This window comes from Tamandua tetradactyla, chromosome 3 (genome assembly GCF_023851605.1).
Source record: "Tamandua tetradactyla isolate mTamTet1 chromosome 3, mTamTet1.pri, whole genome shotgun sequence".
In the NCBI taxonomy this organism is placed as follows: Eukaryota; Metazoa; Chordata; class Mammalia; order Pilosa; family Myrmecophagidae; genus Tamandua; species Tamandua tetradactyla.
In genome coordinates this window covers 215395298-215413791 of record NC_135329.1, presented here as the reverse complement: position 1 = coordinate 215413791, position 18494 = coordinate 215395298, and the positions used below count along the sequence as shown (strand labels likewise).

The 18494-nt window shown below is 45.0% G+C and overlaps 1 protein-coding gene across 22 annotated transcripts in view; it reads left to right on the top strand.

Moving 5' to 3' along the window:
- LRRFIP1 (LRR binding FLII interacting protein 1) overlaps window positions 1–18494 on the top strand; it is a 142581-nt gene that overhangs the window by 103707 nt on the left and 20380 nt on the right. For 15 of the 22 annotated variants that reach the window (XM_077155588.1, XM_077155592.1, XM_077155590.1 and 12 more), the window contains 5 exons: window positions 1915–1950; window positions 9932–10057; window positions 12080–12151; window positions 14243–14413; window positions 17606–17698. In XM_077155588.1, the coding sequence (XP_077011703.1) occupies window positions 1915–1950; window positions 9932–10057; window positions 12080–12151; window positions 14243–14413; window positions 17606–17698 (498 nt within the window). The remainder of the gene's footprint in view (window positions 1–1914; window positions 1951–9931; window positions 10058–12079; window positions 12152–14242; window positions 14414–17605; window positions 17699–18494) is intronic. The other 7 variants (XM_077155589.1, XM_077155593.1, XM_077155591.1 and 4 more) reach the window with 1 other exon arrangement.

The following is an 18494-nucleotide window of genomic DNA, read 5'->3' as shown; positions in this document are numbered from 1 at the left end:
GCCTCTGTCGTGTAGCCGGCGTACATGTGGCCTCTCCTGGCCTCTCCGCAGTTCCACTGACCTTCAGCTTCTTGCTTCCCATGGCTTTCTCTCTTTCTGTCTAGATTTCATTCTGCTTAGAAAAGACTCCAGTGATAGGATTAAGACCCATTCTAATTGAACTGCACCACACCTAGCTGAAGAGGCTCATCAAAAGATGTTACTTTGGATGGGTTCCCACCTCCAGGAATGGGCTGAGTTTAATGGCATGCTTTTCTTCAGTCCCTGCGTTTGACGCTGGATCTGTTGAGCCAGAGACCCTGGAGCTTGGCCTGTCCTAGGCTGAGAGCTTGTCTTAGATTTGCCTGTTTTGGATTAATTGACAATATTCAGTTATGTATTAATCGATTAAAATATTCTATTAATATGGTCCTAGTATCCCCTCGGTTGGCTGGCTATAATTTTCTGCTGTGTCATTTTAGTGGTTGCTCTCGGTGTCCTGCCAGTGGAGAGGAAGCTGCAGCAGTGAGGAGTCTGGCAGAGGGAAGAGGCAGTGCGTGGGCCTTCTGGGGGGCAGGATGTGAGGGGCAGAGCATCTGACCCCTGCAGGCCCGGGGAGGTCAGTCTGGACGTGGCTGTTGGGTGTTTGCTGTCTCCCTGGAGGCCGGCCCCCTGTGGAGCGCCTGCAGCGCCCTGCTGAGCTGCCTCGGGACCCCTGTGCAGCCACATTGGCGTGAGCTGCAGGTCGTCCTGGAGCCCCTGAGGCCCAGGAGCCAGCCGGACCAGGACTTCTTTGCCCGCAGCCGCCCAAGGGGGCTGTGCAGAAGCCAGGTAGCCTCTTAGCCAACCAGATCGGAGCTGTGACCTGCACTGGCTGTGCACACCCTCGTCTGGTGCTCTGGCAGTCAGGTGTGAGAGCTGCTGAGCCACGGGAGGTAGTATTGAGCTGCCTCGGGCGGGAACGTGGTGGCCGGCTCCCAGGGCGCTGGGAAACCAGCTGAGTATGGCGTCTTTGATTCTCTGTCATCTGCCACCCGTCCAGTGGGCTTCTCAAAGAGGGTGCTCAGTGTGCCAAAAAAAAACAAAGCAAAAGGAAAGGGAGCTGGCCTTTGGTTGGATACTGAGCAAAGAGAGAAAGTGCACCAATGCCACTCGTGGCCATGTGGTCCCCAAGTACTGTCAGAGTTCAGGGGTCTCCCCTGGCCCCATGGGCTCGTCTTCCTTGAGGGAAGGCTGGAGACGTCCACATGGACGGATGTGGAGACTCAGACGGTCGCAGTCCCACTTTTACATGGCAGGCTTCTCCTGCAGCTCCACCCCAACCTGTTCCCCGTACCCGAACGTCTCTCGCAAGCAGGATGTCTGGTCCAGAATCTCAGTTATCTGTCAGAAAGGATGGGAAAAGTTGTAATTGACTCGTGTGCTTTCTCCAGGTTTAGTAGCAGCAGGCGTTAGAGCTGGCTGTGGTCGCACCCGCATCCCGGGCCTCAGCCCAGGCTCTGATTGGCATGACTGTGGCTCGGGAACGGGCTTGGGGCCGGCCGGCTGCCTGCGCTGACCTGAGCGCGGGGCTGTGAGGAATCCACCAAGTGAAGCTCTCACATCCCGTGTGGTGACACGGCTCTGGTGGTGGCTTTTTCTGTGGTCAGTGTGGACTGGATTTGGATTTCACAAGAGTTATGTTCTTGTGAAAGTCGCAGAAGGTGATCCGTGCGCATGGTTTGGTTTGCCCTGGCGGGCTGAGCTGTGCCTGCTCCCAGTGCCGTTTCGGCCACCGCCCTGCCAGGCAGAAGCATACGGAGACGTCTCCTTGGCAAAGTGGTAAAATATTACAAAGGAAACTAACGCTTTCGTTTATTAGCATCTTACCTCTTAAATCCACATTCTCCATGTAAACGTTTTAAATATTCAACATTTGTTCATTTTCTTCTATAGGTAGAAGAGAAACCAGAAAAAGATTTCACTGAGAAGGTAAGGAATTTCTGTAAACTGCTGTGTCATTTATAAACCTACAGAGTCCCACAATTAATGGATGAAATCAATGAAAAAAACATCTGGCTTAATCTTTTTTTAAAAATTTATTTATTAATTTAAAAAATCAGAAACAAAATAAAACAACATACATAATCAGTAATTCACAATATCATCACCTAGTTGCATATTCATCATTTCTTAGAACATTTGCATCGATTTAAAAAAAGAAATAAAAAGACAACAGAAAAAGAAATAAAGCGATAATAGAGAAAAGAAAGATTATACATACCATACCCCTTACCCCTTGCTTTCATTTACCACTAGCATTTCAAACTAGATTTATTTTAACATTTGTTCCCCCTACTATTTATTTTTATTCCATATGTTCTACTCTTCTGTTGATATAGTAGCTAAAAGGAGCATCAGACACAAGGTTTTCACATTCACAGAGTCTCATTGTGAAAGCTGTATCATTGTTCAATCATCATCAAGAAACATGGCTACTGGAACACAGCACTACATTTTCAGGCAGTTCCCTCCAGCCTCTCCATTATATCTTGAATAGCAAGGTGATATCTACTTGATGCATAAGAATAACCTCCAGGATAACCTCTCGACTCTGTTTGGAATCTCTCAGCCATTGACACTTTGTCTCATTTCACTCTTCCCCCTTTTGGTCGAGAAGGTTTTCTCAATCCCTTGATGCTAAGTCTCAGCTCATTCTAGGGTTTTTCTCAATCCCTTGATGCTGAGTCTCTGCTCACTCTAGGGTCTCTGTCCCACGTTGCCAGGAAGGTCCACACCCCTGGGAGTCATGTCCCACGTAGAAAGGGATAGGGTGGTGAGACTACTCGTTGTGTTGCCTGGAGAGAGAGGCCACATCTGAGCAACAGAAGAGGCTCTCTTGGGGGTGACTCTTGGGCCTAAATTTTAAGTAGATTTGACCTGTCCTTTGCGGGGTTAAGTTTCATATGAACGAACCCCAAGACTGGGGCCTCAGCCTATAGCTTTGGTTGTCCACACTGTGAGAATATCAAGAATTCAACTTGGGGAAGTTGAATTTCTCCCCATTCTCACCACTCCCCGAAGGGGGCTTTGCAGATACTTTTCCACTCACTGATCGAATCACTCTGGGATTCATCGGGGCATCACTCTAGACAAACCAACAAAATCTCATGTCCTACCTGAGATTCCAAGTACTTATGGCGTTCAATCAAACTATCTACATAAGTTATATTAGGAAATGCACTAGTCAAAATATAAATTTTGTAACAAACATTTTTTTGCTTTAGTCTCACACAGAAGGTGACATTTTAAAATATTAATTACCATCTATTTTCAGCACCCTGCAATAATAACATTCCTTTGTTCTTCCTCATGCAAAAACATTTTTAAAATTGTACCTTATACATTTCACTATTATTATACACTCTAGGCACTCCTAGATTATACCATCTCAATCTTTAACATCTATCTTTCTTTCTGATTTCAATATGTCCCCAGCCCTCCTCCCTCTGTCATTCTCACATGCAGCTTCATTCAGTGTTTTAATATAATTATATTACAGTTAGGTAGTATTGTGCTGTCCATTTCTGAGTTTTTGTATCCAGTCCTGTTGCACAGTCTGTATCCTTTCAGCTCCAATTACCCAGTATCTTACCCTATTTCTATCTCCTGATGGTCTCTGTTACAAACAAAATATTCCAAGTTTATTCACTAATGTCAGTTCATATCAATGAGACCATACAGTATTTGTCCTTTAGTTTTTGGCTAGTCTCACTCAGCGTAATGTTCTCAAGGTCCATCCATGTTGTTACATACTTCATAAGTTTATTCTGTCTTAAAGCTGCATAATATTCCATCATATGTATATACCACAGTTTGTTTAGCCATTCGTCTGTTGATGGACATTTTGGCTGTTTCCATCTCCTTGTAATTGTAAATAACGCTGCTATAAACATTGGTGTGCAAATGTCCGCTTGTGTCTTTGCCCTTAAGTCCTCTGAGTAGATACCTAGCAATGGTATTACTACCATCAGCTTTTTGAGGAACCGCCAAACTGCCTTTCACAGTGGTTGCACCATTTGACATTCCCACCAACAGTGAATAAGTATGCCTCTTTCTCCACATCCTCTCCAGCACTTGTCATTTTCTGTTTTGTAGATAATGGCCATTCTGGTGGGTGTGAGATGATATCTCATTGTGGTTTTGATTTGCATTTCTCTAATGGCCAGGGACATTGAGCATCTCTTCATGTGCCTTTGGCCATTTGTATTTCCTCTTCTGAGAAGTGTCTGTTCAAGTCTTTTTCCCATTTTGTAATTGGATTGGCTGTCTTTTTGTTGTTGAGTTGAACAATGTCTTTATAAATTCTGGATATTAGACCTTTATCTGATATGTCATTTCCAAATATTGTCTCCCATTGTGTAGGCTGTCATTTTACTTTCTTGATGAAGTTCTTTGATGCACAAAAGTGTTTAATTTTGAGGAGCTCCCATTTATTTATTTATTTCTTCAGTACTCTTACTTTAGGTGTAAGGTCTATAAAACCGCCTCCAATTATAAGATTCATAAGATATCTCCCTACATTTTCCTCTACCTGTTTTATGGTCTTAGACCTGATGTTTAGATCTTTGATCCATTTTGAGTTAACTTTTGTATAGGGTGTGAGATACGGGTCCTCTTTCTTTCTTTTGCATATGGATATCCAGTTCTCTAGGCACCATTTATTGAAGAGACTGTTCTGTCCCAGGTGAGTTGGCTTGACTGCCTTATCAAAGATCAAATGTCCATAGATGAGAGGGTCTATATCTGAGCACTCTATTCGATTCCATTGGTCAATATATCTATCTTTATGCCAGTACCATGCTGTTTTGACTACTGTGGCTTCATAATATGCCTTAAAGTCAGGCAGCATGAGATCTCCAGCTTCGTTTTTTTTTTTCCTCAAGATACTTTTAGCAATTTGGGGCACCCTGCCCTTCCAGATAAATTTGCTTATTGGTTTTTCTATTTCTTAAAAGTAAGTTGTTGGGATTTTGATTCGTATTGCGTTGAATCTGTAAATCAATTTAGGTAGAATTGACATCTTAACTATATTTAGTCTTCCAATCCATGAACATGGTATGCCCTTCCATCTATTTAGGTCTTCTGTGATTTCTTTTAACAGTTTTTTGTAGTTTTCTTTGTATAAGTGTTTTGTCTCTTTAGTTAATTTATTCCGAAGTATTTTATTTTTTAGTTGCAATTGTAAATGGAATTCATTTCTCGATTTCCCCCTCAGCTTGTTCATTGCTAGTGTATAGAAACACTACAGATTTTTGAATGCTGATATTGTAACCTGCCACTTTGCTGTACTCGTTTATTAGCTGTAGTAGTTTTGCCGTGGATTTTTCACGGTTTTCGACATATCATATCATCTGCTATGAATGAAGTAGCATTCATAGTAAAAATGTAAAAACTACATTTACATTAGTTAGTAAAAACTAACTTTTTACTTCTTCCTTTCCAATTTTGATGCCTTGTATTTCTTTTTCTTGTCTAATTGCTCTGGCTAGAACTTCCAACACAATGTTGAATAACAGCGGTGATAGTGGATATCCTTGTCTTGTTCCTGATCATAGGGGGAATGTTTTCAGGTTTTCCCCATTAAGGACAATATTAGCTGTGGGTTTTTCATACATTCCCTTTATCATTTTAAGGAAGTTCCCTTCTGTTCCTATCATTTGAAGTGTTTTCAACAGGAAAGGATGTTGAATCTTGTCGAATGCCTTCTCTGCATCAATTGAGATGATCATGTGATTTTTCTGCTTTGATTTGTTGATATGGTGTATTACATTAATTGATTTTCTTATGTTGAACCATCCTTGCATACCTGGGATGAATCCTACTTGGTCATGATGTATAATTCTTTTGAGGTGTTGCTGGATTCGATTTGCTAGAATTTTGTTGAGGATTTTTGCATTATATTCATTAGAGAGATTGGTCTGAAGTGTTCTTTTTTTGTAATATCTTTGCCTGGTTTTGGTATGAGGGTGATGTTGGCTTCATAGAATGAATTAGGTAGTTTTCCCTCCACTTCAGTTTTTTTGAAGAGTTTGAGCAGGGTTAGTACTAATTCTTTCTGGAATGTTTGGTAGAATTCACATGTGAAGCCGTCTGGTCCTGGACTTTTCTTTTTGGAAAGCTTTTGAATGACTGATTCAATTTCTTTACTTGTGATTGGTTTGTTGAGGTCATCTATTTCTTCTTGAGTCAAAGTTGGTTGTTCATGCCTTTCTAGGCACTTGTCCATTTCATCTAAACTGTTGTATTTATTAGTATAAAGTTGTTCATAGTATCCTGTTATAACCTCCTTTATTTCTGTGGGGTCAGTGGTTATGTCTCTTCTTCCATTTCTGATCTTATTTATTTTCACCCTCTCTCTTCTTCTTTTTGTCAATCTTGCTAAGGGCCCATCAATCTTATTGATTAGAACCAACTTCTGGTTTTATTGATTTTCTCAATTGTTTTCATGTTCTCAATTTCATTTATTTCTGCTCTAATCTTTTTTATTTCTTTCCTTTTGCTTACTTTGGGGTTAGTTTGCTGTTCTTTCTCCAGTTCTTCCAAGTGGACAGTTAATTCCTGTGTTTTTGCCCCTTCTTCTTTTTTTTTTATTTTTTTTATTTATTTTTATTATTATTATTTTTTTCCCTTCTTTTTTGATATAGGCATTTAGGGCAACAAATTTCCCTCTTAGCACTGCCTTTGCTGCATCCCATAAGTTTTGATATGTTTTCATTTTCATTTGCCTCGAGATATTTAATGATTTCTCTTGTAATTTCTTCCTTGACCCACTGGTTGTTTTAGAGTGTGTTGTTGAGCCACCACATATTTGTGAATTTTCTGGAGCTTTGCCTAGTATTGATTTCCAACTTCATTCCCTTATGATCTAAGAAAGTGTTTTATATGATTTCAATCTTTTTAAATTTGTTGAGACTTGCTTTGTGACCCAGCATAAGGTCTGTCTTTGAGACTGATCCATGAGCACTTGAGAAAAAGGTGTATCCTGCTGTTGTGGGATGTAATGTCCTATAAATGTCTGTTAAGTCTAGCTCATTTATTGTAATATTCAAATTCTCTGTTTCTTTATTGATCCTCTGTCTAGATGTTCTGTCCATTGATGAGAGTGGGGAATTGAAATCTCCAACTATTATGGTTGATGTGTCTATTTCCCTTTTCAGTGTTTGCCTCATGTATTTTGAGGCATTCTGGTTCGGTGCATAAATATTTATGATTGTTATGTCTTCATGTTGAATTGTTCCTTTTATTAGTAGATAGTATCCTTCTTTGTATCTTTTAACTGTTTTACATTTGACGTCTAATTTGTTGGATATTAGTATAGCTACTCCTGCTCTTTTCTGGTTGTTATTTGCATGGAATATCTTTTCCCAACTTTTCACTTTCAACCTATGTTTATCTTTGGGTCTAAGATGTGTTTCCTGTAGACAGCATATAGAAGAATACTGTTTTTTAATCCATTCTGCCAGTCTATGTCTGTTGATTGGGGAGTTCAGTCCATTAACATTTAGTGTTATTACTGTTTTGGTAGTACTTTCCTCTACCATTTTGCCTTTTATATTTTATATATCATATCTAATTTTCCTTCTTTCTACACTCTTCTCCACACTTCTCTCTTCTGTCTTTTCGTATGTGTCTCTAGTGCTCCTTTTAGTATTTCTTGCAGAGCTGGTCTCTTGGTCACAAATTCAGTGATTTTTTTTGTCTGAAAATGTTTTAATTTCTCCCTCATTTTTGAAGGACAATTTTGCTGGATATAGGAGTCTTGGTTGGCAGTTTTTCTCTTTTAGTAATTTAAATATATCATCCCACTGTCTTCTCGCCTCCATGGTTTCTGCTAATAAATCTACACATAGTCTTATTGGGTTTCCCTTGTTTGTGATGGATTGCTTTTCTCTTGCTGCTTTCAAGATCTTCTCTTTCTCTTTGACCTCTGACATTCTGACTAGTAAGTGTCTTGGAGAACATCTATTTGGATCTGTTCTCTTTGGGGTGTGTTGCACTTCTTGGATCTGTAATTTTAGGTCTTTCATAAGAGTTGGGAAATTTTCAGTGATAATTTCTTCCATTAGTTTTTCTCCTCCTTTTCCCTTCTCTTCTCCTTCCGGGAACCCCACAACATGTATATTTGTGTGCTTCATATTATCATTCAGTTCCCTGAGTCCCTGCTCATATTTTTCCATTTTTTTCCCTATAGTTTCTGTATCTTGTCGGATTTCAGATGTTCCATCCTCCAGTTCACTAATCCTAACCTCTGTCTCTTGAAATCTACCATTGTAGTTTTCCATTGTTTTTATCATCTCTTCTACTGTATCTTTCATCCCCATACGTTCCATGATTTATTTTTTCAGACTTTCCATTTCTTCTTTTTCTTTGTTCCTTGCCTTCTTCATATCCTCCCTCAATTCATTGATTTGGTTTTTGATGAGGTTTTCCATGTCTGTTCGTATATTCTGAATTAGTTGTTTCAGCTCTTCTATCTCATTTGAACTATTGGTTTGTTCTTTTGACTGGGCCATATCTTCAATTTTCCTGGTGTGATTTGTTATTTTTTGATGGCGTCTAGACATTTAATTACCTTAATTAGTTTATTCTGATGATTGCTTTCACTTTTCTTACCTAGGGTTTTCTTGCTAGATGAATTTGTTGTTTATCTGTTCTTTGACTTTCAGTTCAGCTTTTTCTGGGCCTCTAGCTTAGGTTTTCTTTAACAGAGGATAATTTTTCGGTTCTTGTTTTCTTGTTTCTTGCCCCGTTTGTATGGTGCCTTTTCCCTCCCCATCCTTAGGAGGGTCTACGTAGGTATTATAGACTGGAGCCGAGTTTTCCTGGGCTAAACTGGCCTCCTATCAGGGGCAAGGAGTCACCTGCATCAGTTTTCCCTGAGGGTGAGACCCAGCAGGTTAAAAGACTTTCCTGTGAAGTCTCTGGGCTCTGTTTTGCTTATCCTGCCCAGTATGTGGCACGTCTGCCTGCGGGTCTCACCAGCAAAAGATGTTGCTGCTCCTTTAACTTTGGAAGGCTCTCCCTGCTGGGGGCATGGTGGAGACAGAAGAGATGTTTTAGGCTGGTTTTAATGGCTTCAAATTGCCAAGCCCTGGGGTCTGAATTCCTTGAGGGTGGGAATTCCACCTGAGTTGGGCTTCACACCTCTCCTGGGGAAGGCGCAGGTGGGAGACAGCCCTGAAAGCAGTCCGTTTCTGCCTATGCCTGGGGCAGTTGCAGCCCGAGAAGAACTGCCATTGAATCCAGAGGCTGCCAAGTCTCCTTAGAGATACAGCCAGTAAAACCTCCATTTCCTCCCCTTTCCTCTTTTTCCGTGAGTCCAATGAGCAAACTCTGCTTGACCAGGTTTAGAGTCTCTTTCCTTTCCCTCTGGGAAGCCACCTTTGGGGTAGGGGTGCCGGCACCGGCCACCGCGCCTTGGGGAACTCACAGTTTTGGGGAGGCTTGCAGCCGGTCCAGCTGGTCCAGACTGGGGTACGCTGTGTGTCTAGTCACTGACGTGGCTCCAGGAGCTGTTCTCTACTGTTTCTGGTTATTTAGTAGTTGTTCTGGGGGACGAACTAAAACGCGCACATTGCTAAGCCGCCATCTTGGCCCCTAAGACTCTGGCTTAATCTTTAATAAAATGCCCACTGGTGAGTGGACATTGGACTTCCTAAGTGGTCCATCCAGATCAGTGTCTCAGCCCCTGAGGGAGTCTCTTGGGAATCATTTCCAGTTTTTATGTAAATCCTGCCGAACCATGGGAGTATTCATGCTGGAATCCAGACAGACTTGAAAGCATCTGTCAAGTCCCTCCAACTGAACCTCAAGCCCGCTGGGGATTTTCTAATTTGGTAGGTGAAGTAAAGGCAATGCATGTTAATGTAAAGTAATTCTGGTTTTGTCTGAATCCCTCACAATCCTCTAGGGGTCTCGTAACATGCCCAGCTTGTCTGCAGCCACGCTGGCCTCGCTGGGGGGCACGTCCTCTCGGAGAGGCAGTGGAGATACCTCCCTCTCCATTGACACGGAGGCATCCTTTAGGGAAATTAAGGTAAGAATCTCTTAACTTAAAAGAGCCTTTCATGTGACATTATAGCTGGAATTTAAAGATTAAGTAGGATTTCAATAAGCAGAAACGAAAAGGAAAGTATTGCAGTTAGAGGGAAAAGTATGAGTGAAAATACGGAGCAGAAAAAACTCAAAGCATGTTGAAGAAAAGCCAGGATAATCTCGGGTCATTTGGGGTCAGACCATGAAGGTCCTTATATGCTGAGATGAGTTTGACCTTTCTAGGAAGTGGGAAATGACATAGTTTTCAGTATAAGCTAGAAAGTTAGTATTCAATACCACACAAATATAGGGGATTGAGAAATGGACAGACATTAGGGGACTTCCGACCAGGAAGATGGAAGCTCTTAGAACACCCAGAGAGATTCTGTGGATTTGAATGAAAGTGACATTGAGAATGTAAGTGTAGTTATTATTTTTGAAACTATTCAACATATCTGGCCCCCTACCAGATACCTTATATATGTTATTGCACTAAACCTAACAACCCCTCTCCTGATAGAATTTATTTTCCTAATTGTACATCTGCAAAGACTGAGACCCAGAAACATTATGTATCTTGCCTAAAGTCTCATAGATAATAATTGTTAAAGATGCTTTTAAAAAAAGAGCTTTTCATGAGAATTTAGGTTCAAATTAAAAAGAAAAAAATCATTCTTAAAATTCTAGATCTTTCTTCTCAGTCCTCTCTCCCTTGCCGTAAACATGGTGTTCTGGTGACATGAGACCCAGCTCAGACACCATCTCCTGAGCTCCCCCGACTCCACCAAGGCAGACTGGGTGTGTGTCCTCTGCTTGCTCAGCTCTGTGGATGTGCCCTTTGGAGCACACTCGCCACATACTGACACACCGGTCATCTTTGTGTCCCCACGTGCATGGGCCTCTGGGCTGCAGGTGGAGCGTGTGTTGGTGCCCAGTGGCCACCTGCTCCTGAGCCACACGAAATGCCTTCCCACCGCCCTGCCCTTGGAGGGTCCTCCTGGGAAGGGCCCTTTCCTTCCTGGTTGTGATATGCCACTAGTTGTCTGCTTCATACTGTATTTTCATGAGTTTTTTCTTCCCGCTAGAATGTAGATATTAGTCCCTCTTACCCCCTCAGCATCCGGCATATGCCAGCAGCCCCAGTGTTGCAGCACTGTTGGTTAAAGTAAGTAGGGTCATTGTATCAGATGAAGAGGAGACCACAAGGGGAGAAGGTGAAGTTACTAGAACTTTGTGTTCTCTAGAGGGCTGTAAAAAGATTAGAGGGAGGAACTTATATCAGATTTGGCTTTATTTATCAGAGAGCTTTCTAGAATTAAAACTGGTGGAAAAGGGAACAGACTGCCAACACTGATGCCGAGGAGGCCAGATGGCCATTCTCTGGGGAGACAGAGACAGAATTTGAGCATCAGCTGGGAGGTTGGACAAGGTTCCCATGAAGATGCCCTCCGCCTCCTAAGTTTTATGAGTTATTAAACCAGAAGAGCAGGTTTTCTCTGAGCCATCCCCTGGCCTCCTGCTGCTCTCCGCCATCTTGTCTCCTTTGCAGTAGCGCGCACTGCGCCACCACCTGTCTCAGCGCGTAGACAGCGACAAGCCAGCCTCTGAGGCACCAGGGATTTGGTGGCAAGCAAGACACCAAGGAGAGACTCAGAGCTCTGGAAGTGCCAGGTCAAATCTGGCTGATTTTTTTTTCCTAAAATCTCACAGCATCCAGCATAGGCTGCTTGAATGAATTATTAAATGAGTTAAAGCACTTGAACCATTTTCAGGAGTTATGTTTCCTGTTTTATAAAACCGTGTAAAACTACAGTACCAGATACACCTAAATTTCAATCTTCGTAATATGAAAGATTTTTTTCTTTTCCTTTGACACATAAAAAATGGAAAATCAGTGGTTGGACTATCCAAATGAGAGAGACTGTCCAGACATACGAGACTTAAGGATTCACCTCTCTTTCTTTGTGATATTGGTTGGTTTCTTTCCCTTGACGCCATTTGCCTCTTCTGCCATTTCCCTCAGGAACTCAGTGAGTTAAAGGACCAGATTCAGGATGTAGAAGGCAAATACATGCAGGGATTGAAGGAGATGAAGGTACCAGTTCACCCGAGTGTGGCTTGTGGTATTAACCCAGCTTGACATAAAGATCCATGAAGAGGCAGGTCCCACTGCATGCGCTGCCCCAGAGAGGCTCCCGGGTGGAGAAGAGCTTCCGGGCTGCCAGGAGCCTCCGGTGTGCTCTCCCCGAGGTTCTAAATGTGGTTCTTGTACCAAGACTCCGACAGTGTGGCCCCTCAGTAGAAGGAAGGGCACTCGTGTGTCTCCTGATGCATGCCTTGTGCTCCACCCCCCCCCACGCGACCCCAGCCTTAAGGACAGTTTCTCATCTCCCCACCCTACACTTGAAAAAGGGGTTTGGTTTTCCTCCCTCTTTGCAGTAATTACATAAAACAATACTTTATTTACGTCTCGAGATATTTGGCGTCTACCAGTAAGGCAGTTCTAACATGCCGTGCTTGTGAGGCATCTGCATTGTGTGCCGCCTGTAAAACGTTACTAATTGAAGTGGCATCTGAATGCGCATCGTTTGGAACCTATTTGGGTCCATATGCACTGCTTTTACAATGTAAAATTGCTTCCTTGTGCCAACCAGGAAATGTAGCTGCTGTGTACCTGGAAGGTGACACCATGTCTGTATGTGAAGGAAGCAGCTGGGGGCAGGTCACTTCCTTTTCAGCTCCCTAGAAAGTAGCTGGCAAGCAGGCTGAGTTCAATACCACTGTTCTCAAGGATCAGTACCACCGTGGGTGCCCGCAGAGGGCTGCCAGAACCCCATGACCGATGAACTGTTTTCATGTTTGCCCCTCCCCTTTAAAGGGGAGAATTACCACTCTAGCTTTCAACTCACGTAAAGAGGGAGCTGCTGGCCCCCATGAACCCCTTCTTTTGGCTTGGAAGTGTGGAGGTTGGCAGGCAGTGCTTCCGGGAAGCCCCGGTGGCACAGGGTCCACTGGGGCCAAGCAGTGCTCACCCCTTCCTTGGCTCCGCCCCCTGGAGAGTTTGCGCACTCTGTTCTCTGAGGGCCCTGCCCCCGGCGCCTGCTTTGGGACCTGGATGTTTACCTATATGAGCCCAAGTTGACTCTGCATCCTTTCAGAGGACCTCCCCAGTGACACCTGTGCACCTCGTCTAGTTTTCCTGCGGGTCAAAAATCTGAAATTGCCGCTTAATCCTTTCCTGGTTGCTAAGCTGAAGTGGGTGGACACAGGTAGCTCCTGGCCAGTGATTAGGTCTGTCGGCCTCCCCCTGCTGCTCTCCCTCCCCTGCTGCTCTCCCTCCCCTTGCTGCTCTCCCTCCCCCTGCTGCTCTCCCTCCCCTGCTGCCCTCCCTCCCCCTGCTGCCCTCCCTCCCCCTGCTGCCCTCCCTCCCCCTGCTGCTCTCCCTCCCCCTGCTGCCCTCCCTCCCCTGCTGCCCTCCCTCCCCCTGCTGCCCTCCCTCCCCCTGCTGCTCTCCCTCCCCTTGCTGCTCTCCCTCCCCCTGCTGCTCTCCCTCCCCTGCTGCCCTCCCTCCCCCTGCTGCCCTCCCTCCCCCTGCTGCCCTCCCTCCCCCTGCTGCTCTCCCTCCCCCTGCTGCCCTCCCTCCCCCTGCTGCCCTCCCTCCCCCTGCTGCCCTCCCTCCCCCTGCTGCTCTCCCTCCCCCTGCTGCTCTCCCTCCCCTGCTGCTCTCCCTCAGTTCCTTGTCACTTGTCTCCAGTGATTATTTCAGAAAGGTGTTGAACACTCAATCACACTAAAGTGGAAAGCTTCTCTGTCTCCTGAATCACAGGATGTTCTGCCACTCTGCAGGGTGGCATATGTCACTATTCTCAAGGATCGGTGGCTCTCCAGCCTCCAACCAAAACCCTCTCCAATCTGTGTGTATCTTCTGTTCTAATGAGGATAGGATGCACCTTCATCCCTCATCACAGCTGACGACTAATTTTCTGAGTAACGAGAATTGGATCAAATGGAAAAGGAGAAATGTCTGTGCCTGCAAAATGCCTGTGTGTTTCTTATTCTGATTGATTTGCTCTAAGGGGAAAAAAAAGTCTACGTTTAGGGCTGAGTTTAAAACAAGATTAAACTGAACTAACGTTTGTTTTTGCTCTCTTCATGCAACCTCACCAATGCGGCCTGGGCTCTGCAGGACTCGCTGGCGGAAGCGGAGGAGAAGTACAGGAAGGCCATGGTCTCCAACGCGCAGCTGGACAACGAGAAGACCAACTTCATGTACCAGGTGGACAGCCTGAAGGACGCGCTGCTGGAGCTCGAGGAACAGCTGGCAGAATCCCGGCGACAGTACGAAGAGAAGAACAAAGTAAGCTTTAGGGTGATGGGAGTCGGTAGCCCATGCGCGTGGCGGTTTTATTTAGACAAAGCTTCTCCACTGGTGGAGGACGCCCGAACATCAGAGAATACAGGTGTGACGCGCTGACATTGCTGAATGGCTTGCAGTAGTGATATGTATGTGTGTTAGTCAGAGTTTTCTAGAGAAACAAAACCAACACGGAGATCTGTAAATATGAGGTATGTAAAGATGCCTCACACAATGGTGGGAGGGCAGAAGTCCAGCATCCACAAGGCAGGCTGTGAAGCTGGCGGCTCTGGTGAAGGGTCTGGACAGACTCCACAGGAGAGGCTTGCTCAGCTGATTGGCGATAATATCTCATTGTTGGCGACACACCTTAGTGGATCGCAGATGGGATCAGCCACAGATACAGTCAGCTGACTGATGGTTTAATACACCAGCCCTCAGATTTATCACCCAGCCGTGAAATACTGTTGCAGCAACGGTCAGACCAGTGCTCGCCTGTTTCGACCACTGGGCAACATCATTTGGCCAAGTTGACACCAGAACCAACCATCATAGCATAATACTCAACATGTAACCTTTTAGACAGTTTTACCAGGAGAAAAGTTAGTGTTTTACCATGGAATGTAAAATCATAACCATGAAGGAAAGTGCTTGCAAAAGAACCTACCTGCTTTGGACAAGCCACAAGTTAGCTGGTTCAAATCTTTCCTGCTTGTGCACATTTCCTACTTTTTATTTTGTTATCTGCTAACACCATGAAGAAATAGTTACAAGTATCAAAGATTTTCAGAAAATTGTATTTACTTATTTTTACCAAGTGAAGCTCAAAAGTGGTGGAGTAATTAATTTGAATTTTGTTTAAGAACCACTGGGATTAATTTGTTAATAATCTGTGCTATCAGCTCTTGATAAATCATGAATGTGCATTGAGATTGGTGAGAGGATACTGACTTGGTGAGAGTTTGTCTTTTTTTTTTTTACTTTTTTTATTGTATAATATAACATAAATACAATGCAAAGAAAGAAAAAAACAGTAGTTTTCAAAGCACTCTTTAACAAGTAGTTACAGGACAGATCCCAGAGTTTGTCATGGGCTACCGTACCATTACCTCAGATTTTTCCTTGTAGCTGCTCCATAATATAGAAGGCTAGAAGGGATAAATATTTTTTTATCATCACAATAGACTTTTTTTTTCCTTTCTGTGAAAAATAACGTATATACAAAACAATACATTTCAAAGCACGGCACCACAATTAGTTGTAGAACAGATTTCAGAGTTTGGTGTGGGTTACAATTTCACAGTTTTAGGTTTTTACTTTTAGCCATTCTTGAGATACTGGAGACTAAAAGAAATATCAATTTAATGATTCAGTATTCATATTTGTTTGTTAAACCCTACTTCTCTGTATAACTCCACCATTACCTTTGCTTTTTCTGTCCCACTCTTTAGGGGTATTTGGGCTATGGCCATGCTAACTTTTTCATGTTGGAAGGGGCTGTCAGTAATATGGGGTAGGGAGATGGAACTATCTGATATTCTGGAGAGGCTGGGCCCTCCTAGGTTTCAGGACTTTTCTGGACCAGGGACCCATATGGAGGTTGTAGGTTTCTGGAAAGTTACTCTGGTTGCCTGGAACCCTTGTGGAATCTTATATATTGCCCTAGGTGTTCTTTAGGATTGGCTGGGATGGTCCTGGTTGGGGGTTGGCAGGTTATGATAGGTAGCAAGTTCTACCTGAGGCTTGTGTAAGAGCAACCTCCCAAGTAACTGCTGGACTGTATTTAAACTCTCTCTGCCACTGATACTTGATTAGTTACACTTTTTTCCCCTTTTGGTCAGGATGACATGGTTGATCCCACAATGGAGGGCTGGTCTTAAATTTTCTTTGTGAGATAAAAAGCAAAGCAAGAAGTATTTGTTTTTCATATTTTTTAGGAATTACTTGGTTTAGCAAACCCTAGAATAGTGTCCAATTTTTCTGAGATGCTGGAACCCAAGATAAAATTTAATTTGTGAGAGTATTTATATTTTTTATTTATTTTTTAATTGGCTGCACCTCAATCCCATGGGCTAGCACCGAGGACACCTTTAGCAATTCCAAGACCTCCTTTAATGGCTCCTGCAGAATTGAATTAGAAGTGAAAGAAAAACGTGACGCATGAAACTCCTCAGAGCTGAACTCGGATGTAGGAGGGAGCCGCTTTCCATCAGCGACATTCCCTATGGCATGCTGGAAGAAGGGGGGCTTCTTCGGCACCCCCGTGGGTGGGAGTGAACCGTAATGCCCTCCAGAGCCTCCTAGCGTGTCACAATTTAGCATCAGGTGGACCAAGGACCCCCCATTTAATTCTGGGGAAGCTGGGTGGTTCTGGACTTTGTCCCACCATGGGAGTCGGGAATTAAAGCCCAACAGGAAGGTCTTTATCAGAAGCTCTTGGGGTCTCATCACCCCAGGGCTGCACACAGTGGGGGAGCTCACCCAGGGCGAGCAGCAGCTCTGTCAAATTCCTTCTTAAGTCAGCCACCCGACCCAACCAGAAAAGGTGAGTCTGCTGTCCCCTGGGCTGTTGGGAAGGTCCCCTGGGCACCAGACGGTCACCCAGGATGGCACTGCATGGACAGCAGATGTGCCACCTTGCAGAGTCCTGGGCCAGGTCTGCTGGACAGGGAGGTGGCTTTGCGCCCGCAGCCTCTTTTCTTGTTTCCCCCACCCTCTTCCCATTTGCCCCTCAAGGGGGTCCTGGCGTATGGGTTGACCACCCACTGGTAATGAGATAAATATGCCAACGTACGCCACATTTATCCCTTTTTGAGCCCCAAGAATGGCTATCCCTTGTCATCTTCCAAAAGCAGGGATAATTTTATTACAAGTCCTTTGCAGAGCTGCCTCGCCGGGCGCTCGGCTCAGCCCTGTGCCTGGCAGGCTCCCTGGGTTGGGGTCTCCATGCAGCCGTGGCTGAGCTCGGAGGAAAGCGGAGTTTGGCCGCCACACTGTCCACTCAGTTCGGTTTCTCAGAAAGCCACAGGGGCGTCTTCTAGAACCTGAGAAATGGGTTCATGTTGTCAGAAGGGAGCCGTGTGGTGCCATGGCGGCAGGTGATTTGTCCGGAGGGAGACGTGGCGCCTGGGCGTGGGGACACCGGTGGCCTCGCTGCGTGACCCGGGGCCTCAGTGCTGTTTTCCTCCCTCGCAGGAATTCGAGCGGGAAAAGCATGCCCACAGTCTGCTCCAGTTCCAGTTTGCCGAAGTGAAAGAGGCTCTGAAGCAGAGAGAAGAAATGCTGGAAGTAGGTGACTTTTGGCTGGTTTTCTTTTTCTCTTTCGCCGAGGAGCCCTGTGGAGTCCCTCACTGCAGTTGCTGGTTTTCTCGAAGGCCCAGAGTGCGGCTGAGGCTGTGGGGCGCGTAGAGGGCGGCAGCTGCTCTGGGTGCCGAAGTTCTCCCTCTCCGGTAGCTTGGGACGTTTGGGAGACAGACTCACGGCCACGTCCCGACCCCTGCAACCTGCGACTTTGTCACTTGCCCAGCAAGCGGGCCTCGGCTGGTCGATGTAGACACGGACCTTGACATGGGGAGATTGGCCTGGATCCTCAGGCTGGCCCAGTGTCGCCATGAGGGTCCTTATAAGAGGGAGGCAGGAGGGTCCGGGTAGGCCTCGGAGGGGCGAGAGCAGAAGTAGGACTGGGGTACGTGGGGGGCAGCCGTGGGCCGAGGAGAAGCCCAAGGGGGCGGCTTCTCCCTTGAGCCTGGGGAGAGGGGCACAGCCAATGCCCAGGTTTAGTCTTCTAACCCCCAGAACCCACAGAGAGTAAATCTGTGTTATTTTAAGCTCCTGAGTTTGTGGCAGTTCATTACGGCAGTCACAGGAGACTAATTCAAGAGGGTTTTATGGTGGTGGTTTTTTACTAACTTAATCGGTATGTTAGTGCTTTAAGTAAGCATTTCACCCAAACAAGTGGTTTCTTCCTGACCTTCTTGAAGGTGGGGCGTAGAACAAATCCTGGGGTGCTGACAGTGAGTTCAGGGTGCAGGGGTTAGGCGGGTGCTGGTGCCTCCAGGCGTTGGGAGCTCTCCCGAGCTAGCAG